The following is a 26,878-nucleotide window of genomic DNA, read 5'->3' as shown; positions in this document are numbered from 1 at the left end:
TCTTCAGGGAACCAGGACAGAAGTCACTGCAGGCATTTAAACTGTAGAGCTTCTTCTGGCTAAATCTATTTGCTTTCTTGTTTTTATTTATTTTATTTATTTTTTCTTTTTTTGCTTTTGTTGTCTTTAAACTTTGTGGGTTGAGTATTTCTCCAAATTTTTTTCCTCTGTATGTCATAACAGGTCAAAATGTCTTGTCTCGCCTCCTAAGTGGAGACTAGTTGAGTACGACAGTGCATACTTAATATCTAGTAAAAGACATCTGACAAAGTACACACCCAAACAAAAATACACACTGCGCTTTTATTAGGCTCCCTACCTATCGCAGGCACCAACACAATGGAAAGCTTGGGAGACTGCAAGCTCCAGAATGCACCGCGGCCACCCGCACCTGTCACCTTTCCATTGGGAGGCGCAGAGCAGGCTGGGCCCTGTAGTTCGCACTCGCTCTGCCCGGATAGGTTGCTCTGGTGAGGGCTGGCTGTATCACGTGGGCCCCGCTCCCGCCGCCGCCGCCTCCGTCGTCTTTCTCTGTCTGGGCTGAGGCAGCCATCTTGCTCTTGCCGCGTGCTGGTGTTGGAGGACTCTCCCTGCTTCAGGTGAGACCCCCGGCGGTCCCGCCACTCCACGGCCATAGGCCGCTGCGCACGGTCTCCCCCCGCCCTCTTCTTCCGACACCCGCCAGCCTCTCGGGCTGCCACTTCCGCCGTGGCGCGCGAAGTGGGGGCGGAGGCGGCTAGCCTGGCCTGTCGGTTACCGGCGGCGCAGCTGGGGGTCGGCACCTGAGGGAAGGTCCCCAGCACCACCGCCCTCCGTAGGGGCGAGCGGGCCCGCGCTGTTGCCATTCAGATCCGGCCCCAGGAGGCGGGTGATCCCCCGCCTCTGTCCGGTTACTCTCCATTATCCAAACAGTGTGAGCTTGGAGCTGTGCACAGTCCGTTGTCGTCGCATTTGATTCTCCCCGGCAGAGAGGGAAACTGAGGTTTGCAGCCCCGGCCCCCTACCTCCCGGACCGAATTGCGTGGCAGCACTCTGCACCTCCTAATGGCAGCAACTGTTTGCCAGTCGGCCTCCCGCTCCGGGACGCTGCCCGGCGGGTCTTGAGAGCCCCATCCCACTTCTGGATGCGTAGTAGGCTGTCAGGAGGTGGATGGTGGACCGACTGACACCGTGTGACATCGCTAGTGATGGTGGTTTCAACTTCCTGTCCCGCGTCCTTTCACTGACTATATACCGTAGCTGTCCCCTCGGGATTGGTAACAATAGTTACCAGTTTTTGCGAATCTACTGTGAGTCATACATACCCTGTGCTATTGATAACCTTTAATCATGAACAGCACGCTTTGAATTGTGTGGCGTTCACGCTTTTTCTAGTGCAGAAGAGTCACAGGTTCAGAGAAGTGAAATACCTTTCCGAAACCCTGAGTGGTAGAACCTTGATTCTTCTGATGGCAAAGCTTATGCTTCTCTGAGAAACCCAACACGATTAAAAAAAAAAAAAAAAAAAAAGGTCGGGACTAAGGGCTGAAATTATTCTCTCTCTGTGTAAACATGATGCATGTGAAAATGCCTGCTATAATGTTGGGAATTTAGGCACTCAATAAATATTGAGTATAACCTCATTGTTGATACCCTTTCTTGAGTCCGCAAGGAAAAGGCTGAAAGATTCTAGGGTCCCCAAGGAAGAGCTCGAGGACATATGCCCTTAGGAAGTTACTTCTCCCTTTTGGGCCTAGAAAGGGTCTTCTCCCTTCTGGGCCCTCTTTTGCAAATCTATTAAATTGAGAGGGAGGTGAACTGTTCATAATTTTTACCCTGCTGCTGCTTGCAAGTATTTGAGACGGCCTTACATACAAGACAATACATTATAGGTTGATTGAGGAATAGGGAAGTAAGCCAGGTGATCTTTAAGGTTTACATTTCTAAGCTTGACATTTCTCATAGACAGACCACTCCTCTTTCCTACTTGAATTCCATACACCCCAACCTGCTAATAGACAAAGGACCCCCCTTCTTCCCCTACCCCTTGAGCTTCCAACCTCCCTAATATGCTTTTTTTTTTCCTGAGATACTCCTTGAGAACAAGTTCTCTGTTGTCCTGATTACCTAAAATGGAATCTATCCTTTTATTGTGCACATTGATATAGTTAATTTTGTTACTTTTGTTTCAGACAAGGCAGGACTCTCTATCTTGATTTCTGTCTCTTCTCTTCCATCTCTTGGGGGTTGTCACTTGAAAATGCAGAGGCGTCCCAAAAGGTTTATTTACCCTATGTCTAGTTCTAATAGTTTCACTTAGCCCCTTTTTTTGGTCAAAAAAGTCCTTAGCTCTTTGTTGGTTCACTACATCTTCATAGCCAATTCCTTTGAGAAAAGTGAATATTGGTCCTTTTCTGTAGATATTGAGCATAGAGATTGGGATTTACGTCAGCAAATTTAAGTGTATGACACACTAAAGATCTCTGATTTTGTATTCTAATCACACTTCCTCTTATAAGAGATTGTTTTTAGCTGCTTGAACATTGTGATTCAGTGCTGAGTGAAGATTTAAGGAATCATAAATTCTAAATGTTATTTGACTAGGCTGCGCAACTGGGAAAATGAAGACTGTAAATAAATTCTGAATTAATGTAAAAAAATGTTATTCGGAAACTGGACTTTATTTGGCCTTAAAGCAGAGAGATATATATACAGGTTAGTGCCTAAGTACAGTGTCAGAATATGGAATGTTTAGGAATAATCTTTGATTCTCTTTCACTTCTCAAATGAAGAAAACAGTCTTTTTCATCTGAATGATGATTATAAAGAGGTTAGAGAATTGGCCAAAAAAAGGCTTGTACTTTATGCCATCTCTCACATCTCAGTAATGATCTGTTGATCCACAGAACAAGTAAAACAAGGCTTTAACATTGGCTTTTATTTGTTTATATAGTGTGGAATGTTATGGTTCATAATAAACATAAGAACTTTTTTCCTTAGTATGCATATTACTGACCAAACTAGGATTCATGACTTTATAATGTTCTTAGAATTTTCAAAATTAAGTTTAGCCTTAAAGGGCTTTATTAAGAGTCTCTTCACCTTCTTCCCCCCACAAAAAATTTAGTATTAATGTAGCAGAGATATGTTTTTGGTCAAATTGTGCAGTGAGGCATTATGCCCTGTATGCAAGCTAAAGGAAGGGGAGGGGAGAAGCTTGCATATTATATCACTGCAAAGTATTGAATGAACTCTGGAAAGTGCTGCAGAAGCACTGAACCTCTAAAAATCTGGTTCTCATTCCTTGTTATTAATATACCATCTGACCTTGAATAGAGGACATGAGGACCTCATATCTTGACAGCTAGACAGTCTATTGTTGAATTTTTTTCTTTGTCCAGATTTTTTTATTGGTTTGTTTTTTATTTATGGCTTACAAGGAATACAGAATGTGATTTGGGAGAAAAACATCTACTTAAAGGTTGTGCTAATAACATTTGGTAACAGCTCTCTGCTGTAAAAATCTTTGAGGGAAAAACTGGCTTGCCTACAGAGATTTTGTAATTGGTTAGGTTTTACTTGAATCGTGCATTTAAGGAAGGATCTTCAAATGGGTAGCTTTGAATCCCATTCTATATGCATATTCGGCTCCCTCGTGGTATTATTTAATTTTTGTTCTTTTAATATCTGGTTTATGAAGCTAGAAAAAGTTATTAATATTTATTAAGAATATAGGCAGTATTAATATGATCATGGGGGTAATGAATGCTGCAAACTCAGTGAACCAGAAGGTACTGTTGCATAAACAGTTATTTTATTTCGGTAAAACAGTAACTTTAACAAATCTATTTTTCCCCCCCCTAGATTTACCAACAGCATGAATCAAGAAAAGTTAGCCAAACTTCAGGCTCAGGTCCGGATAGGGGGCAAGGTGAGTGTGGCATAAAAAAAATTGGTAGGAGGATGTATTATTATCAGATATTATTATTATTTGGATTTGTGGTTATTGAAAATCTAAAATCTTTTCAATAATTAAGATCAAACCACATTCCAATTTGAAAATAATTTGTCAAGCTCTAAAGTATCTAACCAGAAGACTTCTCTTTCTGGTGGTATAGTGGAAATAGCCACCTTTGTTTGAATCCTCTTAACATCTGGTAGTTACATGACAGGAAAAAGCTACCCAAACTTGTTAAGCTTCCATTTTTACATCTGCAAAAGAGAAATAGTCCTACATAGGATGCTCCAAAAAATTAGAGTAATATTTATAAAACACCTAACCTGGTGTCTGGCACAGAGTAGATACTTAATAAATGGTAGCTATTATTATTATTTTAAAGATTTATTATTGATTTGTAGGGAGAGAGAGAAACATTGATTGACTGCCTCCTGTACACCCCCTACCGGGGAGTGAGCCCGCCACCTGGGCATGTGCCCTGATTGGGAATTGAACCGGCAACCTTTTGGTGTACAGGACAATGCCCAACCAACTGAGCCACACTGGCCAGGGCTGGTAGCTATTATTATGTTAGATTCACCTTCAGGGCATCCCAAATGTGCTGGATACTCTTTCTGCTACAGTTTGGTTTACAAGTGGTTAACTGAAGATATTCCAGTTGATTGTAACATTTTGTTCAGTGCTAGATTTTCCTCCCAAATCCTGCCTGTGTGAACATGAGCATTCTTATTCCATGTACTTTGAAGCCTAAGGAAGAGCTAGTTCTGAGCACTGAATGTCTTTGATTCCCCTTCAGCTCTGTCCCCAGGCTCAAGGAGAACATTCTACCCTTATCTCTGCCCAGTACAATCTTTGCAAAAGGAAAAGCAAGGATAGTGCTTACATCAGACCTGGGAAGGATAGGTAGGATACTATGTAGCAGCTGAACTGTGTCATTTACTTAGATGATAACCACAGCTCCTGGGAATGGGGACAGAAGAGGGTGAAGGGACGAAGTGACTAGTACTTTCTCTTTTCATAGTGATACCATTATATGACTTTGGAGTCATTAACATTCATGTAACCAAAGTAGGCACATCGTAGCATGAAATGTAATGTACCAATGCAAACACTAGGGATATTCAAGTATCATAGAATATACCTAGAAAAGCTTGATACAACACATCACTATTATATATATTTTAAACGAGGTGGTTGGCACATTTTTTTTCATTTAACTAGTTTATTGAGCACCTACTATGTGCATAGCACAGAATATAAACAAGTTAAAGTTTCCTTCTCTTGACACAGCTCAACTTGAAAGAGAGACATGCTCACAATTACACTGCAGAGTAATAAATGTTAAAATGAAGTACAGGGTATTCTTGCCCCTGAGAGACAAGGAAGTAATCACTGAGCTGAGATGTGAAGAATAAATAAAATTTATCGCTAGGTAGACAGGTGACAGGGTAAGTGAGTAGATTAAAAAGAGATTTTCATTTTCACACGTGTAAAGGCACAAAGGATGCTAAGGTAATATGGTGTTTTAATGGGATGTTTTGCTTTAGTTTGGTACAGCTAGAATTTAGAGTATATAATTTGAGGTTGGATTATAGTTTTATATGCAATTCTAGGAGCTGAGGATTTTATTCTAGAGGCAAGGGGCAACTATTGAAGGACTTTAAGAAGGAAATAACAGTCATTTTAGAAAAATAACTGCTGGCATGTGGAAAATTGAATGAAATAGAAGTTTGCATAGGGGAGAACAGTCAAGAGGCTGCTGCTATAATATGTGAGACACAAATATAGGGGTTAGAATTGACTTGACTGATAGAATATGGGGGATGAAGAGGAGAGAGACGAGTCTGGGATAAGCTCCAGATTTCTGGCTTTAGAGACTGGATATATGGTGGTACAACCAGCTACAAAACGTAGGAAATATAAGAAGAATTGTTTGATGGACCAATAAGCTTTTAGACATGTTGAATTTGAGGTGTCTGAGTATCATTTGAGTTGAGGTATCCAGCAAGCAATTAAGCTATCCCTGAGTCAATGTTTCACAAATAAATGACCATCTATGTAGTAACTCATGGTCCATCCTTCAGCAGCTGGATTTTATTACAATCTCTGCTGCTACTCACAGAGCTCTCTTCCACTCCCACTGGAGTTGCTGAAACTGAAGCCCCTGCCCACCCTCAATAAGGCCGAGTACTACTCTAGGAGCTACTCAGAGATTGAAACCTCCATTCCTTTCCCCTCACTCCTGCCAGGTCTCAGAAAGGTTTAGCCCTCAGAACTTGGGCTGCTTTGTTAGTATTTTGGCTCTGCTTTCAGTTTCATTTTTATAAATTGGCCCAGTAATTTTACCCATTATTTTCTATTGTTTTTCAGTGGAAAAATATATTTAGAATTTCAAAGTATCGGTTTAGAAATGAGCTTTTCCTATCTTAGTAAATAGTATAATTTTCAGCCTATTTGCTTAGGCCAAACTTCAAAGCATCATTCTAGATTCCTTTTTTCCTCATATCTGACATCCAAGCCATCAGCAAGTCCTGTTGGTTCTTCTGACAGTCTGAGTTCTCGCCATCTCCACTGCCACATTCCTCAGCTCTTACCAGGACTGCAATAGTAGCTTCCTGATTAATCTCATTATCGTTCATTTTCCATAGCAACCTCAGTCATCTTCTAAAATTGTCAATCAGATTAAGTCATTTCCATGATTAAAACCTTTCAGTGGCTTTCTATTGCAATTGGAATAAAATCTAACTCCTTCCTGTAGCATTCTAGGCCACTTGGCCTAGTCCTTACCTATCTTTCTGATTTCATTTTCTTCCTCCTTTCCTGTTGTTCACTCTGCCCTAGCCAGTACTGGCCTGTTTTCTCTCTTTGGACACAACAGCTTCACTCTTGTTTCATTCTGCTTGGATCAGTCTTCCCCTAGATCTTCCCATGGGCCTCAGCTCATATGTCACCTTTTCAAAGAGGCTTTCCCTTAGCATTCTAATAAAATAGTGCTTAGCTCCCACACAATACTCTTATCACTGTGTTTTCTCAATACCCTTATCCCCTTTGAAATGATCTAATTTGTTTATATATCTATTTACTTTAATAAATAAATATTTATTACCTTTCCACTGCAATATATAATCCTTAAGGTAAGAACCTGATGTTTTTCACTCCTGGATTCTAGGACTCTAGAACACTCATATAGTAGGCATTTGATTCTTAATTATGTCATAACCTCCAAAGATTCAGACTATTTTTAGACTTTATTGTCAAGGTATGATAGGTACTGTAAAAAAAGTAGTTATAAAGCACACTAAATTATCTTGAAGTTATAAGTTATTTTTTATTAGAAAACTTTTGTTAGAAAACAATGTTGAAATGATAAAGGCTGAATATTGGAAAGAATAAGAACTGGCTAGAACTGACCTTCAAAAATCAGGATTAGGCTGACAAACACAATTCTGAGCATTATTAATCATTACTGTTAAGTCAGCAATTTCTGATGTGGGTTTCAGAGTACTGTGGATAGGAAGACATGTGATTGCAGTTGCCAGATGCAAGGCATGCTAACCCTTCTGTTTGGTTATTTTTCAGGGTACAGCTCGCAGAAAGAAGAAGGTGGTACATAGAACAGCTACAGCTGATGACAAAAAACTTCAGAGTTCTCTAAAAAAACTGGCTGTCAATAATATAGCTGGTATTGAAGAGGTACGATCACTTTGTAAATTATTAAATTATGTGGACAAATAGTACATTCACAAATAATTAGCCACACTTTTCAAATATAAAATATCACCTTAGGAGAATCTCATATTGTCACTCAGATATCTTTGAAGGACTGTAGCTGTTGAATTTACTTATTGTATAAAATTGGACGCTCGTCCAAAAAATGATTTTAGTAGATAGTTAATGAATTCATCATACTTTTCAGACTGAAAGTATTTGCATATATGACAAAATTATGGAGATGCTCTTGAATTTTAAGGTAAAATAAGATTTTTTTCTAATAATATAGAAATAAAGAAACCCCAAGATTTCTTCAAATACGATGGACTTTTTTTTTCCATAAGAGCACTATTCTGCTATATAAGTCTCTCTAATTATTACCTTAGCCAAGAAGCTCTAGCAATAGCTTTTCATAGATTAGCTATTTTACTAGTCCTTTTTCAAAAATTATTGGTTAAATATTTTTAAATCATTTTCTTATATTTTGATGATACTACTTCTCTCAAATAGAAAACCAGAGATTGTTTCTTTCAAAAGACACTGAAAAAATTATCATAACATCAATTACTTGTAATGTAACCATCTAAATCCACTTCTACCTAATGATTCCATTTCTGACAATAACCAATGTATAAATTTTCACTGCCATAAGTTAGATTTAATTATGTCATTACTATGTGTGGTACCACTTACCAAAGAAAGGGAAGTACCTGCCGTATATCCTGTATTATTGAGCACCGCCCATGCAGAATTCATTATTTTCACCATCCTATATAATAAAAACCTAATATGCAAATCAACCACACAGCAGAACAACCAGTTGCTCTGATGCGCACTGACCACCAGGGGGCAGATGGTCAACACAGGAGCTGCCCCCTGGTGGTCAGTGCACTCCCACAGGGGGAGTGCCTCTCAGCCAGAAGCCAGGCTCATGGCTGGCAAGCACAGCGGCAGTGGTGGGAGCCTCTCCTGCCTCCGCAGCAGTGCTAAGGAACCCTCAGGGGATGTCTGACTGCCAGCTTAGGCCCGCTCCCTGAGCCTAAGCCAGCAGTTGGACATCCCCCAAGGGGTCCTGGACTGTGAGAGGACGCAGGCCGGGCTGAGGGACCCCTCCTTGTGCCCAGTGCACTAAGTCATGCACTGGCCTCTAGTTATAGATAAAAGAAATCCCCTTCATTGTTTCCAAGGACATTGCTATTTCTTCTTTCTCAGGTCTCTTTTTTTTTTTTTTTTTTAATTTTTTCCAAATTCATTTTATTCTCATGTAGCTTTTTTTTTAAAATTTTGTTTTATTGCTTAAAGTATTACAAAAAGTATTACATATGTCTCCTTCCCCCCCCCCCCCCCTTTTGACCTTCCCCCGGCCTCCGCTACCCCCCAGTGTCTTAAGTCCATTGGTTATGCTTATATGCATGCATACAAGTCCTTCGGTTGATCTCCTACCCCCTTCCCCCAACCCTCTCGGCCTTCCCACTGTAGTTTGACAGTCTGTTTGATGCTGCTCTGCCTCTGTATCTATTTTTGTTTTAATATATTTCTTGATTGATTTCAAAGAGGAAGGAAGGAGAGAGAGATAGAAACATCAATGAGAGAGAATCATTGATCAGTTGCCTCCTGCACGTCCTTACTGGGGATCGAGCCCACAACCCAGGTATGTGCCCTTGGCCGGAATCAAACCTGGGACCCTTCAGTCCACAGGCCAACGCTCTATCCACTGAGCCAAACTGGCTAGGGCCTCTGTATCTATTTTTGTTCATCACTTTATAATGGTCTTTATTATCCATAAATGAATGAGATCATGTGGTATTTTTCTTTCATTGACTGGCTTATTTCACTTAGCATAATGCTCTCCAGTTCCATTCATGCTGTTGCAAATGGTAAGAATTCCTTCTTTTTTACAGCAGTGTAGTATTCCATTGTGTAGATGTACCACAGTTTTTTAATCCACTCATCTGCTGACGGGCACTTAAGCTGTTTCCAAATCTTAGCTATGGTAAAATGTGCTGCTATGAACATAGGGGTGCATATATCCTTTCTGATTGGTGTTTCTGGTTTCTTGGGATATATTCCTAGAAGTGGGATCACTGGGTCAAATGGGAGTTCCATTTTTAACTTTTTGAGGAAACTCCATACTGTCTTCCATAGTGGCTGCACCAGTCTGCATTCCCACCAGCAGTGCACGAGTGTTCCTTTTTCTCCGCATCCTCTCCAGCACTTGTTTGTTGATTTGTTGATGATAGCCATTCTGACAGGTGTGAGATGGTACCTCATTGTTGTTTTGATTTCTTCTTTCTCAGGTCTTAATGCAGGTGTTTACTTCCTCTCAGAAACTTTCCTGGTAGCACATGTACATACTTATGCAAAGAAGGGTTAGATGTCTTTCCTGTAATGTCCTGTTTTGACTTTTATTATAGTATTTATTAAACTGAATTGTTGGTATTGCCAGTACAATTCCAACTTCTTGAAGAGTCATAGCTCCAGAATATCACGCACAAAATTAATGGTACATAATAGGTATGTACACACTCTCACATGCACCATTTGTGTTCACGTGCTTGCATGCTGTCTTCCAACACTCACAAACTAGTTGCACTTTTACCAAGTAAAGTTCTAACCTTACTTCCTAAGCTGTCAGTATCGGTGATTTTTCTCCCTTCCCAAAGCTTAATTTAAGTCCTCTTGAGAAACTTTAAAAACTGAATGACTATTTGGATTGAGACAAGCTTCTTTGGTCTTTTATGCATGCATTAGCTTGTTGATTTGGTTTAATAATTATAATCATATATAGATTTCTTTTACATGTTACCAAAGATAGAGAAATTCAAAGCTGTCAAAGAGTAAAGGGCAGGGGAGTGTCAGAGACTGTTTTCATACAAAGCCAGGTTTTAGGAAGGCATTCCTAGGTGAATTCTAAGAGTGTAACCCAGAACTAAATTTCTGGAAGTGTTTTAAGTTCTGTGACATTTGAAGATATGTGGATGTGCTTCTTATTTGGTAATCTAGTTGGATATAGTGACTGTGCTGTCACTTTTCTTCCCCTGATAACATTAATCTATCAACATAGCAGTGGTTCCATTTCTCAGAAACAATTTATTTTATCAAAATTGTTTGATGAACAATGTCACCAAAAATCTGAATTTCTGCTTCAGATGGCCTAGTTGCTTCATAGAGTTTTACTGTTACATTCAGCTTCTAGGCTATAATTCTGCCTCTATGAACCCTTCCCTATCTTCTAGAAATCAACACTTTCTTTGTACTTCTGCCCTTAGCTTAAATTTCTTTGCTACAATACATTTATTATTACAACCTCATATTGTGGGTTATAATGATTATTAACCAAGTTGCCTATTTCTAAAGTTATTGGTTAACCCTTTCCACAATTTCTTCTTCCTCCAATTAGAGCCTCAGGTGCCAGTGGGTGGACAGCTCTGAATATAGGAGAGTAAAAGGGAAGTACCATGCCCATTTACCTTATCATTCCATAGCAGCCATACTTTAACTTTTAATTTCCCACTTTTGCTATATTTTATTGTGATACACACACACACACACACACACACACACACACACACGGTTGAGCAAAAGTAGGTTTATACGGTGAGTATGTCACACACAGAATTTATTCTTATTTATTAATCATTGTATTATTTTCCACACAAATTATCTGTAAACCTACTTTTGCCCTACCCTGTATATAATATAATATAAAATTTTGCCATTTAAATAATTTTAAGTGTACAACTCATTGGCTTTAATTATAATTACAATATTGTGCAACTACCACCTTTATCTGTTTCCAAAGTTTTTCATTATCCCAAACAGAAACTCTGTACCCATTAAGCAATAATTCCCTGTTTCCTTCTCCCTCAGCCCCTGATAACCTCTGACCTACTTTCTGTTTCTGTGATTTGACTATTGTGGATATTTCATATAAGTAGAATCACAATATTCATCCTTTCATATCTGCTTGCATAATGTTTTCAAGGTTCATTCATGTTGTAGCATATATAGAACTTCACTCCCTTTATAGTTGCATAATTTTCCATTGTATGGATAATATCACATTTTATCTATTCATCTATTGATGAATGTCTTTTGTTTTAAATTTGCTTTCCCCCCCTCAATACAAAAATATAATGTCACTGTAGAAAATTAGGGGTATATAGAAAACATGAAAAAGTTACTAACATTCGATCATAGTACCATTACCCAGAAATAACTACTATTAGTCTTGTATTTCTTTCCAATTTTGTATGCATATATTTTTATACCTATACATACATGTATCTGAGACTAGCTAGATGGACAATATGGAATCCTTTTTTCCCCGAATAGCATTATATTATAAAAATTGTTTCACATCAAAATATTCTTCTAAATCACCAACCTGGATGTCTGCATATATTCCAATATGTGAATATATTATTATTTAACATTTCTTTATTATACATTGTAATGCTTTGATAAAAAAAATCACATCTTGGACTCTTAGGTATATAAATAGTTACCTTCATTTCTGATTTCCTTCAAATAGATTGTTAAAAATGTGGTTACTGGCTGAAAGAGCATAAACATTTTTAGAACTCTTCATTGATATTGCCAGATTGTTTTTCAGAAAGGGTATGCCATTTTACACTATCTACAGTATTGCTATAGAGAAGTCATCTCATCAGACTCTTGCCACCAGAGCATAAGAGAAAATGATCCCAGCATAACATATAGTGTGACAGGTGTTTGCTTTAGCTTATATCAAAAAGAACAGGTTATACTTCATATAAATCTGTAGAAATAAATAGGTGCTGAGCTTAGAAGGATTGAATGAGAAAGATACTGACTTATGGGTGTGCAAAGCCCATAATCCTCAAAATATGACATCCCTTAGACTCACAAAACCCCAGTTATTTATAGGCCTTATTATTAAAATGTATTTACTTCACCCCATTAAGATGTAGGAGGAAGACAATAACATGGATTTTCTGATAACCATTTAATGCCACTATAGGAAGGAGTGGCAGTAAAACTTGATTTTAAGACAACTGTCAGTTTTCACAACTGCAGCTCCCTGGCCTAGTAGGGACTTGGATACAAAAAAAAAAATCACATAGCAGAAAAATTTAAACCTCCTCTCTGAACTGAGGGCCATTGTCAGCAAATGCTATGGAGTCAAGTATAACTTTGTGAGCCTCCGATAGCTATGAAAACTATTGCTGTGTAAGAATAAAACAAGCATGAGATTTGCCAGATAGGAGGCTGCTGAAATTAATATGTGTGGCCTATATAGGAGGCCAGAAAAGGCAGGGGTTTTTTAAGTTTTGATAGTAGCAGTTGTGAGGAATGACTTAAACTGGCCCTAAATTCTGTAGGACAGTCAGGCTAATTCTGAAAGATCAGAACAATAGGAAAAGTCAGACTAAAGATATAGCTCAGAGGATTCTGGGCATCATTGGGGTTATTAGTGGTGCTATTTCTAAACCTTGAGATGACCCCTCATTTACTATTTTGGGAGTTGAGGTCTGACAGCATCCATGATTTAGCTCAGTGATTCTCAACCTGTGGGTCGCAACCCCTTTGGCAGTCAAAAGACCCTTTCACAGAGGTTGCCTAAGACCATCCTGCATATCAGATATTTACATTACTATTCATAACAGTAGCAACATTACAGTTATGAAGTAGTAACAAAAATAATTTTATGGTTGGGTCACAACATGAGGAACTGTATTTAAAGGGCCAGAAGGTTGAGAACCACCGATGTAGATTAAATTGAATAGGTGGTGTCCATTCAGCAAATTTGAGTGACTCTTATCTGCTGGTTACTTGCTAAGTCTAGTAAGGCATGACCTCTGATATCAAGGAGTTCATCTTATTTAATAAAACCCTAATATGCAAATCAACCAAACGGCAGAATGGCTGGTTGCTATGACGTGCACTGACCATTAGGGGGCAGATGCTCCACGTGGGAGCTGCCCCCTGGTGGGGGCAGTGCACTCCCACAGGAGGAGTGCTGCTCAGCCAGAAGCCAGGCTTGTGGCTGGAAAGTGCAGTGGCAGTGGTCAGAGCCTCTCCTGCCTCCGCTGCAGGCGGGTGATAAGGAACAAGGGGTCCTGGACTGCGAGAACCCTGGACTGTGAGAGGGATGTCCGACTGTCGGCTTAGGCATGATTCATAGGGGGATTGGGCCTAAGCCATCAAGCGGACATCACCCAAGTGGTCCCAGACTGCGAGAAGGCTCAGGCTGGGCTGAGGGAACCCCCCAACCCCCCAGTATACAAATCTCATGCACCGGGCCTCTAATCTCTAATGTAAAAACTTGCAAACATGATTATACTACAACAATTCTATTTAGTTGTCATACCCACAAAGTAAAGAATGTGCATAAATCACCTTAAGTTTAGGAGCATCTGACCCAAGACTTGGCTAAATGAGAATTTACAAGGTGGAAAGCAGGACAAGGTTTTTCTAAAAAGTGAAACTGCATATGTAAATGCACTAGGTATGAAAGGACAAAATATTTCCTGGTAAATACATGATGTGTCCATATTGTTAAAACCAAAAATAAGAGCAAGGGCATTTGGACTGGGGTCTCAAAAATGCCTCCTCCATTGTTCAAGTAGCATCCTTTCAACTACCTGTTAAGTGGGGGGAAAAAACATTTTGATATAAAGGAGCTGTTTAATTGAGAAAGGGTATAGTAGCTAGTTTAATAGTTTTTGTTTACTTGTCTACTCCTTGTTCTTATACTGCAGGGGTCCTCAAACTACGGCCAGTGGACCACATGCAAATACAAATACTGTATTTGTTCCCATTTTGTTTTTTTACTTCAAAATAAGATATGTGTAGTGTGCATAGGAATTTGTTCATAGTTTTTTTTTTTAACTATCGTCCGGCCCTCCAACGGTCTGAGGGACAGTGAACTGGCCCCTTGTTTAAAAAGTTTGAGGACCCCTGTTATATTGTATGTAGATTGTATGACTTATTTAGACCAAACATCAGTAAAATTGCTGGAGAAAGTCAATTCTCCATATAAAATACATGCAGTTTGCTTTGTGAATTTAACAGATTCCTTAGCCCTTCTTTTACCTCTAAAAGGGTGGGGGAGGTATCTAACTAATCAGCCCAACAATTTCATCCTTTGATAGTTTCTAATAGCTTGTGTCTAGGAGCCTTATACAACTGTCATTTGCTCAGTAGAGAGGAAGGAATGTTAGATAGAAACAAAATATTCTGGCCTATTTAACTTCTAGTATTTTATCCTCTCTCTTCTAAAATTAACTCTCCACCCCTTTCTGGACCTTTTTATTCATGAAACTACATTTTTTATACAAACCCTGTTTAAAACAACCATTAATAAATTTATTTCCATTTCACAGTCTGAGGTGGAATTCATCTTGCTTTCTACACTAAACTCAAACAATGTGTTTCAGACTACAAAGACCTACATCAGGATGTAAAATATGACTTAACATTTAGCACTTGTAAAAGAAGTTTGAACAGAGGGAAAACTCATGAATGTTTATTCTTTTTGGCCCTGGGTTAGCCTCTTATTTATTTTATAAACGAGGAAGATATATATTATCCACATATCTGTGCTATTTTCCTTTTGCATTCTACATTGAGCCTATATTCTGAGATAAATAATTCTCTAGCAAGTGTTTATAGGACCACAGAATTGAATTTTTATAAGTAAATAAACATTTTAAGAATGTGAATGACACCATAGGAAGGAAACTAAACAGAAAGTTAAGACACCCAAGTTCAAGTTCTGGTTTGCTTACTGTGTGTAATCTGTACTAATAAAAGAGTAATATGCTAATTAGACCAGGAGACCTTCCGGACATCCTTCCAGACAAAGCCATGGTGGTAGGGCTGAGGCAGAGGCGGTTAGGGGTGAGAAGGCTGGCGGGGGGGTGGGGAGGGCAGTTGGGGGCTATCAGGCCGGCAGGCAGAGTGGTTAGGGGCAATTAGGCAGGCAGGCAGGTGAGCGATTAGGAGCCAGCGGTACTGGATTGCGAGAGGGATGTCCAAGGGGTCCCAGATTGGAGAGGGTTCAGGCCAGGCTGAGGGACACCCTCCCTCCCATGAATAAATTTCGTGCACCAGGCCACTAATCTATACTAATAAAAGGGTAATATGCTAATTAGGGCAGATATCTTCTGGACAAAGCCACAGCGGCTGACCAAGGCTCAGGCAGGCCGCAGATGGAGGCTGCCACTGCTGGCCCAAGGCTCAGACAGGCCACGGATAGCAGCTGCCGCTGCCAGGGCCAGCCTGAGGCTCAGGCATCAAGGGCCGGGCCTAGGCTCAGGCAGCTGCGGCAGCCGGCAGTGGCAGCATCAGAGGCATGATGGGGATATCGCCTTTCCCTGATTGGCCAGTTGCCTCCCGCAGGGAGGCCAGACTGCGGCTTAGGCCCGATCCCCATGGGGAGCGGGGCTAAGTTGTCAGTAGGACATCCCCTGAGGGCTCCCGGACTGTGAGAGGGGGCAGGACGGGCTGAGGAACCATCCCCCCCCCTTCCCCCAGTGCATGAATTTTCATGCACCGGGCCTTTAGTGTGTGTGTGTGTGTGTCTGTGTGTGTGTGTGTGTGTATAATAATAAAAGCGTAATAGGCTAATTAGACTGGATGTCCTTCCAGATGACCTGGACGAAGCCGAGGCTGAGAGGGAAGCCCAGGTCCCGGGTGCTGGAAGGAAGCCAGTGCCAGCAGCCGGAGGAAGGAAGGCCTACTCTTGCATGAATTTTGTGCATTGGGCCTCTAATATATATATATGAAATAAATCCTTAACTACAATACTGAGAGGGAAGGGTATAGAATTGAAATAGTGATTTTTGTCAGAAAAACATATTTTGGGAAATTATTTGTGGGTTTAAGTTATAATTTTCCAGGGAATTTGCCTTTATTTTCTCTTTGTTCCAGGTCTTGCCTGAAATTTAGACACCCCTTTCTTCCCCTACCTTTCTGGTGCTGTCTATTAGTGGTGGTGATCACCTCTGAGGAAGAAAAGCCCACTTCCACTGACCATGGAGAACACTCAGCATCTCTGCTTGATTTTGGATGGATCATGAAATGCTTCTAAAGTAGCCAAGAGTTAACTCTCCTAACCTTTTTATATAATAAGCATGTTACCACCAAGGTAACTTACCCAGTGGAGTCAACTACATAGTGGAAGCACATTCTTTACACACTTAACGTATGCAAATTCAATGCTAAAACAGAAAGTGCACAAGTGAGAGAAAAATAACATTTTAAATAGCACATGCTCAACCTTCCTTCTCAATAAGACTCAGGCTATGGATTAAGTCAAATCTGAAATAGTCAGTTCATATAGAAAGAATGTGAGGATGGCTTTAAAGGTTTCCCAGTGTTGGGGTCCATCCCTAGCAGGTCCAGGGGTTCCCAAAGGTGTGGACAGAGTCGGCAAAGAATGAAGGAAGGACAGGGAGACAGCGTTCATTTGATCAGCATAGCCAGGTTCTCTAGCCCGGTTCGGTCTTTATTGTTCTGTTACATCTGTATTTATACCAGTTGATTTTAATCCTATCCATTCTATTCCAAAGGTTAGGGTGTTTCTTATCTCCATTCCAAGGTTACTCTATTGTTCTATTAAGCTACAAGGAAGTAACTGAAGGAGATTATCCTAAGTAAAGATTACGTAGCTTAAGTGTGATTGTTCGTAGTTAAAGTGATTAACTACCCGCCTGGCACTTAGTTAAAGGGTTTTACGGATTTATTCCCTTCCTTAGTCCTGTTAATCCCTAACTCCAGGGAAAACATCCCCACCTGGGGAAACAACCTTTCTCGGAGAGGTGTCCTGGTTAAAACACATAGCCCTAAGAGGGGGAGCAAACATATGCCATATATGCCAGTTCCCTTAAAACATAAGCTGTGAAGGTGTTTCTTCCCTGCAGCGACTGTGTTAAGCAGCAAGGGTGGACCAGCTTCCGGCAAATTCCCCCATTTTTATTTTTTAAATGACAGTGCATGTAAATCAGCAGCCACCTCTCGGATTGGGTTGTTTAAGACTCGGAAGAAGACTTGTTTGTGACTTTGCCAACAGGTCAGTCCGAGGCTTAACCCTATATCGGCTCCCCACATCCCAGTAATTGATAAGCATGTTCAGGTGGCCAGGCCAGTGGGTGGGAGAGCTTCTTTCACATTTACAAGGTTATTGAAGGTTATTGAGAAGCAGCACTTAAGAATTAGAGGAACTGATAAAATCCTCCACAGAGAATGACATGATGATAACAAGTTGCAAATTTTATAAATTTACTGTGTTCAAAGGAATGAAACACCTGATCGATTAAATTTCTGAGTGTTCTTTATGGATTTTCAGTGGTTATTTTTACCATACACTATTACCCCATTACAACCTGTCCCCTAAGTAAGAGGCTACCAAATGGTATCTGTACCAATTTAGTTTGATAGTGTAAACTGAGTAAGATAATGGCTATTAAGAAGCCAGTTCTTGGCTCATTATTACTTTTTTTTTTTAATGTGGGTATGAATTTCTTTCTCATAGTAGAAGTCTGAATTTAAAATCTAGATTCTTTGACCATCCTAGTAATTTGTGCTATCTACACCATTTTACTTTGTTGCTAGGGTCTTTTCCCACCCATATCCACTACTTAGATAATTACTACCTTTGCAATGCATAACTACCAACTAAAAACAACATAATTGGCTAAATTGTTTTTTTAAAAGGTACTGTTTTAGTTGTACCTATTTTGTGAAGTACATTTTCTTTTGTGTTCATACAGGTAAATATGATTAAAGATGATGGAACAGTTATTCATTTCAACAATCCCAAAGTCCAAGCTTCCCTTTCTGCTAACACCTTTGCAATTACCGGTCATGCAGAAGCCAAACCAATCACAGAAATGCTTCCTGGAATATTAAGTCAGCTTGGTGCTGACAGCTTAACAAGCCTTAGGAAGTTAGCTGAACAGTTCCCTCGGCAAGGTAGGTATTTCATTTTAGTACCTCTTTTCTTCCCCACCTTAAAGAACCTAATGATTTTTAAAGGTGTGACATTACTAGAAGAATTTGCCTGTATGTGTATTTTACTTTTATAATATTACTTGTAGCTTCATACACTTTTTAGTTGGTTTCTTTAATAATTATGCAGTGTGGCATAGTGATACATTTGGTTGAAAGTAAATGAATACATTTTGGTTGAAAGTAATTACCTAAAAGGTACGTGCCAGGATCTTCAGGCCACATTTTATAAAGTCAATTGATACTTCTGATTAATGGCAGCAAGAACATAGTGTTGTACCAGGCATTGTGTTAGATTTTGGTTATCCATATAATAAAAGCCTAATATGCTAAGTGTCTGGTGACTGGTCAGCTGTTCAACCAATCAAAGCGTAATATGCTAAGGCCACTCAACTGCTCGCTATGATGTGCACTGACCACCAGGGGGCAGACAGTCTACCGGTCGACCAGACGCTATGATGTGCACTGACCACCAGGGGGCAGATGCTCCTACCGGTAGGTTAGCTTGCTGCTGGGGTCCAGCTGATCGGGACTGAGCGAGATGGGCTGGACACACTCTGGAGCCCTCCTATGGTCCCTCCCCCGCCCCAATCGTGCACTGGTGGGGTCCCTTGGCCTGCCCTGCACCCTCTCACAATCCAGGACCCCTTGGGGGATGTTGGAGAGTCGGTTTCAGCCCAGTCCTGCAGGCCACTCCCCTCGGGAGGGCGCCAGAAGCAGGACTCATGGCTGGCAAGCACTGCTGTGGCAGCATGAGCTTCTCCCAATTGGGACTAATTGGGCATGAACCCGCAGCAGGCATGGGGGGGGGGGGGGGCAGTTGGGATGAGCGGGAGCGGCAGGTAGGAGCTGCAGGTGGCGTTGGACTGGATTTTGGCCTGATCCCTGCAAGCCACGCCATGGGAGCCCACCTGTGCAGGAATTTGTGCACCGGGCCTCTGGTACACACATAAAGACCACCAGGGAGCACACAATCTAATTGGAGAGAGTAAGAGGATACCCAAGTTTGATTTTAGGTCATGTGCAGAGATAGAGGTTTCTCCTGGGTGTATTATAAACAGAATGTCGATGACAACTGTAGCCTGTGGCTCTGAGTTTTCCCCTTATTTGAAACTAGAGGCCCGGTGCATAAAATTTGTGCATGGGGGTGGGGGGGCGGCCCCCTCAGCCCAGCCTGCACCCTCTCCAATCCAGGACCCCTGGCTCCTAATCACTCACCTGCCTGCCTGCCTGGTTGCCCCTAACTGACCCTCCTCCCTTGCCGGCCTGATCGCCCCTCACTGCCTCTGCATGCCGACCTGATCGCCCCTAACTGCCCCCCCTACAGTCCTGGTTGCCCGTAACTGCCCCCCCTGCCAGCCTGGTCACCCCCAACTGCCTCCCCTGCCGGCCTGGTCACCCCCAACTGCAACCCTCCCCCCCACTGGCCTGGTCTCCCCTGACTGCCCTCCCCCCCGCCAGCCTGGTCGCCCCACGCAGCCTGCTGTTCAGTTGTTTGGTCGCCCCTCACTAACCTCCCTCCCAGCCTGGTTGCCCCATGCAGCCTGCTTGTTCAATCGTTTGGTTGTCCCTCACTAATACCCCTGCCGGCCTGGTCATAGGCAGCCAACTTATGAGGGCTAATTTGCATATTACCTCTTTATTATATAGGATACCTCTCTCATGTTAAGGCAGTTTTTAGTGCAAAATCCTGTACCTGTGACTATAGACAGGCACAGCCCTCTTGCAGCTTCTGAACTGCTGTGTACTCTCTCAGCACAGCCCACACTAACCTTACTTGCAGACTAGACTAGAGGCAAGAGTGAAGACCCACTTGTGGCTGCAGCCAACCTTAGCTGTTTGGAGTGGTGCCAGATCCTCTAGAAAGTGGTGGAACTGACAGTTAATCAGTGTGACCCTGAGGCCTTGTAACTCCTGCCAACCAGTCTTTACTTTCCTTGTGGCTACTATTCAGGACTGGGACAAGGCCAGTCGTGGGATAGGAGGTAGGGGTTTCTGTGCTTCCTAGAAAGATGCACAGTCTGGGAGCAAGTGACTTTTCCACAGGCTTCTTGTCTAACACCCATTCTTCCATCATACTTTCCTCTATATTATTTTTAGCTGGAGATTTCTGGGGATAAGTGCTTTTTACTAATTCCTGATGATGGAGACTTATTGGGGCCTCAAGCAGGCAGGTTTAATAGGAGTTATATTGCAAAAAGAGGTATAACAGATTACATGTTGGACCTGGAAAGTTATTAGACAGTTGTGAAAACTTATGAAATCCATGGACATAGTTTTCAGAACCCACACACCTACAGGTTTTCTTTTTAAATTGTTGTAAAATATACATAACATAAAACTTACCATTTTAACCATTTTAAGTGTATAGTTCAGTGATATTAAATACATTGACATTGCTTTGCACCATTTATAGTTTTAAATCTATTGTATTTAAAGATAGAATCATAGTTCCTTTTCCCCTCCCACCATCCCCTTCATTTGACAGAGCAGGTATTTCCAGAACACCTGTGTTTAACTGGTGTATTATATTTAGAGCACAAGTCTTGGCTCAAAATCATTGATGATGTGTGGTGACAAGGAGAGTTACGTTGGGACCTAACTGCCACAAGTGCACTGCATCATCACAGTTCTGCTTTCCAGGAGCTAGAACTCAGGCAAATGTCATCACTATTGCTAATCAAAACCAGCACCGATTTTAGACATATTTACTTCTATGGTTGAGAAATGGAGTGTGTGGGTGGCCAAACAGAAGGGAAAAGAAGTTCTGCATAATGAACACTTTATTAAAGTATGATCATTAACATAACTTTAAAGGCAACAGTTTCTGAATTTTGCCCCATTGTCATTTGAGTCCCACGTCCTTGAGTTTGCTCTATCACATTTTCTATCCTGGAAAAAATGCAGTTAAGATATATGAATAAAATGCTTATCCATACAATTGAAAAAAAACACATAGTGCTATCACTGAATTGTATTTTTGTTTAGTGTTATTGATTATACTATAAATGTAGCAACCAAACATTCTGAATTTCCAAAATAGTTTTGGTTTCATATGTGTCTTTTTTTTTTTTTTTTAATAAAAATGTTTTGTTTTGTTTAATATATTTTTATTGATTTCAGAGAGGAAGGGAGAGGGATAGAAACATCAATGATGAGAGAGAATCATTGATTGGCTGCTTTCTGCATGCTCTCTACTGGGTATTGAGCCCAAAACCCAGGCATGTGCCCTGATCAGGAATGGAACCCGTGCCCTCCAGGTTCATAGTTTGACACTCAACCAATGAGCCATGCCATTCGGGCCCATATGTGTTTTGTCACTCCTAAAAATCAAACAGCCTATTATTTCAGTGCTCATACTGCATAGATAGATTCTTTCTTACACCAAAGGAGATGAAAAAAATCTTGAATGTTGATTTTTTAATTTGGAGACTAAATTAACTATGTCTTTTTATTCAAACTAATCTGCATTACTCCATTTTTATATGTTTTACATGCAGTGCCCATTGAAATAGCCAGCTGTATTTAGGGTATGTCCAATGAAGTTACAGTTTTATTGATTTTAGTATTAAGTAAAAAATATGGCATTAGATTATATAATATTTTACTTTTTAGTAAGATTTAGACATGAAGAAAATATAAAGTATCTGTACATGTCTTTGTTCTCAATGACTAATTTTAAAATAAAATTTTTGCAGTGTTGGATAGCAAAGCACCAAAACCAGAAGACATTGATGAGGAAGATGATGATGTTCCAGGTGAGTGACATTTCTGTAGTTTTAAGATTTTTAACATACTGCTGCTCGCATTCATTCATTGCATAGAGACGTACAGTTTGTTGTTGCTGGTGGGCTTGTGAATATTCATTCACAGTGATGTGAATCTGACCGAATGAAAAAGAATAAAAGCCTCTCAGTTAGAACTTAGAATCAGAAATTGTCACACAAACCTTTGCTGCCTGCATATGAATTTGGAATCACTGTGATTATAAATTTGTATAGCTATTGTTATAATATTTCTGTGGAAATTATGATTGACATCTGGAAATGCTGTTCACCTTAGTATGTATAGACAAGACTAAAATTTCCTTTGGGTTACTGTTTAAGCAGATAAATGAAGCATTATTAGTGAAATGCCACCAATTCATTTCTGTTCCTTGTCCTGTGTATTTTCAGACTGATTCTAGTAGCAACAACTTTGTTTTATTGGGGTTAGAAGTTAGGAATTTTATTTACCTCTTTTTTTTTTTTTGTATCTTTAACTCATTTACTTTTTTTTTTTTTTTCCAGATCTTGTAGAAAATTTTGATGAGGCATCAAAGAATGAAGCTAACTAAAATCTTTTCTGGTTTTTGGAAGTTGGCATGGACTAGATTTAACAAATCAGCTATGTGGTTCCAAAGTTTTACAGACACGGAGAACATCAACTGTTACTAGTTCAGTAATATAATATTTTGTATATTAATAATGCTGTTTGTTCAGCATTTTCGGTCATTTGATTTTGCATTTTGCACTTCCTCCCAGGATCTATTCTTTTGGTCAAAATCCAAAGTATTGGTGCAGTTTAAGGGTGTTTTGATTTTTAATTCTTGTTTTCTTTTTGTTTTTTTAGTTTGGGGTATTTTTGGTGTGTGTGTATTTTTTGTATGCGTGTGGGTATGTGTGTACACAGTGGAGCGCAAATTGGAAAACAGTTCTATTTATCCTCCTCTTTTCCCAGTAGAAATAAAACAAATCTTTACATTTGTTACTTTTTATTTTTTCTAATCACAAAATTAATGAAAAGTGAGTATCTTGGATTTCAAATCTGAGGAGATTTTTATCCTTGGAGGTTTGGTTTTCATTTGCTTGGTTAACATATTTTTCATACATTTCTCTGGGTTTAAAATGTCTTGAAATGTTTTCACCAGCTTCTGCTGGCATAATGGGTAGCATGTCTTTGGTGCAGTTGCCTTAGATTCACTTATCTAGTCAGACCCAGAAGAACTTGCTTCCTAAATGCCTTTTTTCCTCTCCTTTTGGTCTCCAAATGGCATTGTTAGCCATTGGTAATGCTCTTCCTCATACCCCAACTAGCCTCAGAAGGATGTTCTCCATATAGAGTTAAGTGAGTGCCTAATCTCTCTTTTTTAAGACTTTGTTCCCTCATCTTGAGGAATAAGAGCTCCATCTTCAACTTTTTATTCCCCTCTTGATTTTACAGTTTGGTAGATTTCAAACTGGAATAGCTAGCATGTGCTTGCTAAATAATTTTATGTCAGCCTTATCCTGTATCCTAGCTGTTCATAATAGCAGGTACAAAAATGCCTCTTTTTTTTTTTTTTTTTTAAACAAGGTTGAAATTGGGAATGTCCTTTTGAATCAGATAAAAATAGGCCATAGACTCATCCCCCAGCACAAAAGGGCATTCTATGAAGTGTTACCAGCCTGGGGAGGATTTCTTCAAATACTCTCCTACTCTGGCCTTGAACCTACCTCTAGATTGGATCTTATAGCTGCTCACAGCATCCTCCTGCATGCTTATTAGAGTAATGCTTTGGGAAGAACACTGGTAAAACACAATATTTATTTTTCACCTCCCTTCAGAGGACTTGGAGGTAAGTTGCATTCATTCATTCAAGTTTCCCTCTTGCTGTCTAAGGATAAAAGCTTGTATTTTGTTATATCAGCATTTGTTATAGCCAATATTTAAGGATAAGATCTAGAAAATCTATCATTTCCTGACCCACCATCAAACTAAGTATGGCTTAATCTCGCAGCATATCAACTTTGTTTCAAGCTAGATATCTTGATTTGATATCTAAAGTGAAAGACCAACCACTTATCAAGTTATCTATAAACATGAAGGCAAAGCTCTTGTGTTTTATCATCCAGACACCTCAATTTATTTTATAAATTTGTTTCATTTTCCTGTTATGTTTTATATAATATATGGTCTTAACTACAAAATAAAATAACAGTAATAAAATTACAAAAGAGGATATTTCCTCTTGTGCTTCTCTTATTGTTATTGTCTGCAGAATTTCTTTCTTTTGTATTTCCCCTCTGCTCCTGACCCCTAAATGAATTTTTAGCCCAGTCATTATTTGAAATAATATTTCATCCATTGTTATTCTAAATGGTCTACATAGTCCTGTTCCTCTGACTGTCCCTAAGGGACACATTGTGGGGCAGACAGGGTTAGGATGGGCATCAAGTGGTTAGGAATATGTAAGAGATGAGTAGTATAGCGAAGGAAAAAGGGAACATTCATCTGGAACACAGGAGATTTGGGCCTTTATCTAGAGTCTAGACTCTGGCAATAACTAGTAGCTCTGGGCAGGTTGCCTAATTAGTCTGAAATTCATCATTAGTCAAATAAGATGTTTCTAAATCTTCATGTTTCTTCTATTCCAACAGTTCTGTGAATCTTATTTTTGAAAATTCTCAAGGTGATTTTATCTTTTTAGAAATAATCTGTTTTTATCAATATCCATAAAGCCTTTCTGTGATATATTCTTCTTCCTCTTTTTCCCTTTTAATCACATTTTAACTACTCACCCAAAGGAGCTCCTCTGGTCAGTGTTTCATTTTATCCTGTTAACAACTCCTAATGGCTGGCCTTCTGTGCAATAAGCCAGTATTGTTTGTTGTTTTGTTTTTGTATTTTTACTGGTTTCAGAGAGGAAGGGAAATGAACAGAGAAATAGAAACATCAATGATGAGAGAATCTTTGATCAGCTGCCTCTTGCATGCCCCCTACTGGGGATCAAGCTCGCAACCCGGGCATGTGCCTTGACCAGGGATCAAACTCTGATAGATGGATGGTCATCAACTGAGCCATGCCGCAAGGGCAAAGAAATAATTGGGGGGGGGGGGGGGTGTTTTTTTAATATATTTTATTGATTTTTTGCAGAGAGGAAGGGAGAGGGGTAGAGAGTTAAAAACATCGATTCAGCTGCCTCCTGCACACTCCCTACTGGGGATGTGCCCGCAACCAAGGTACATGCCCTTGACTGGAATTGAACCTGGGACCCTTCAGTCCTCAGGCCGACACTCTATCTACTGAACCAAACCAGTTAGGGCCAAATAATTGTTTTTAAAAGTATTTTCATACCTTCCATTTCCTGGACAAAGCATATTGAGGTCTTGACTCAGCCCAAAGAAATATTCGTTCAGAGTGAGTAGGCATAGGTGAGAATATGGATGAAACATTTGTAAGTTGTGGTGTGCTTGGCATAAATAAGAACTACATAGTTTTTAAAAAATAATATGAAGTAGTTACTAAATATGTACTTTTGCCAAGGTTATGTATTTATTGCCAAGATAACTATAAAAGCATTTTCTGAGGGAAATTCACCTTAAATTTTTGGGATAATTTAAGAAATGTCTCTCTGGAAAAAAAAACTTTAATTTGTGGACTCTTGTGGTTAGTGTTTTCAGTTTTTGTAAAGCTTCTCATATATCTATTTTGGGGAAGCTCAAAGTAAATAGTTGGGACCTTATATTTACCTTTGTTTTACCTTTGTTTTTCCTATTAGCAATGATTTTAAGAATACATCAAGCACCTTGACTTGTTAAATAACTAGTTTTGTAGGATTCCATTAAATTACTTTTAATAAGCCTACCCGGTTCTTGTGAAAACCCTTATTGGGATATGTTTGATCTGTTTCATTGTTTTAATTCTGTGTTTATCCCCTAATTATGCTATATATCCATAAATAAACTGTCATAAGCCATAGCCTGGTGTAGTAGGAAATGCACAGGGGTTTCGGTAGGGATCAGTTCCGTTATCTACCATGCTGTAGCCTTTCCAACAGGACTGCCGCAGTGCACAGCTGCAGGGGCCACCATTCATAGTTGTTGTGTTTCAGGGAGTACCATGTTCATAGAATAAATGTTAATGGTGCCCCTGAAATAGTACTACAATGGCCTTGCTTTCTGAACCTGTTTTTTCCTCTCCTGTTTTCTGCCTGAGTTAACAGGGTTCCTTAGAACTTGCATTGCTCTGCCACATAGAGTCTGCCTGGATTATTGTAGCCCCCTTACTGGTCTTGTTTATGACTCCCTCCAATCCTTCCTCTACCCAGGAGCCAAACTATCTAAATTTCTTATCAGCATGTCGTACCCAGCCAAGGTGATGAGGCAGGCTGCCAACCATGCACACAACTTGCGGTGCATGATCCCTGCAACACAGACCCAAAGGAGCTGAGTTAACCTGCACTGACCAATGGACAGTGTCCCTCTGAGCACAGAT

The 26,878-nt window shown here is 40.0% G+C and overlaps 1 protein-coding gene across 3 annotated transcripts; it reads left to right on the top strand.

The window, feature by feature from the left end:
• Nucleotides 1-493: 493 nt before the first annotated feature.
• BTF3L4 (basic transcription factor 3 like 4) lies at nt 494-24,651 on the top strand. Of its 3 annotated transcripts, XM_081087152.1 has the most exons (6): nt 494-599; nt 3,844-3,910; nt 7,517-7,630; nt 18,406-18,607; nt 22,342-22,401; nt 22,933-24,651. In XM_081087152.1, exons 2-6 carry the CDS (start codon nt 3,857-3,859, stop codon nt 22,977-22,979), a joined length of 477 nt encoding a protein of 158 aa, XP_080943278.1. In that variant the 5' UTR covers nt 494-599; nt 3,844-3,856; the 3' UTR covers nt 22,980-24,651. The 3 variants fall into 3 exon arrangements, with proteins under 3 accessions (XP_080943278.1, XP_080943279.1, XP_080943280.1); XM_081087153.1 differs by lacking the exon at nt 3,844-3,910 and having other exon boundaries at nt 540-599; XM_081087154.1 differs by lacking the exons at nt 494-599; nt 3,844-3,910; nt 7,517-7,630 and adding an exon at nt 16,565-16,781.
• Nucleotides 24,652-26,878: the final 2,227 nt, after the last annotated feature.

This window comes from Myotis nattereri (genome assembly GCF_964212035.1).
Source record: "Myotis nattereri genome assembly, chromosome: 3".
Classification (NCBI taxonomy): Eukaryota; Metazoa; Chordata; class Mammalia; order Chiroptera; family Vespertilionidae; genus Myotis; species Myotis nattereri.
This window is presented reverse-complemented; position numbering and strand designations above follow the sequence as displayed.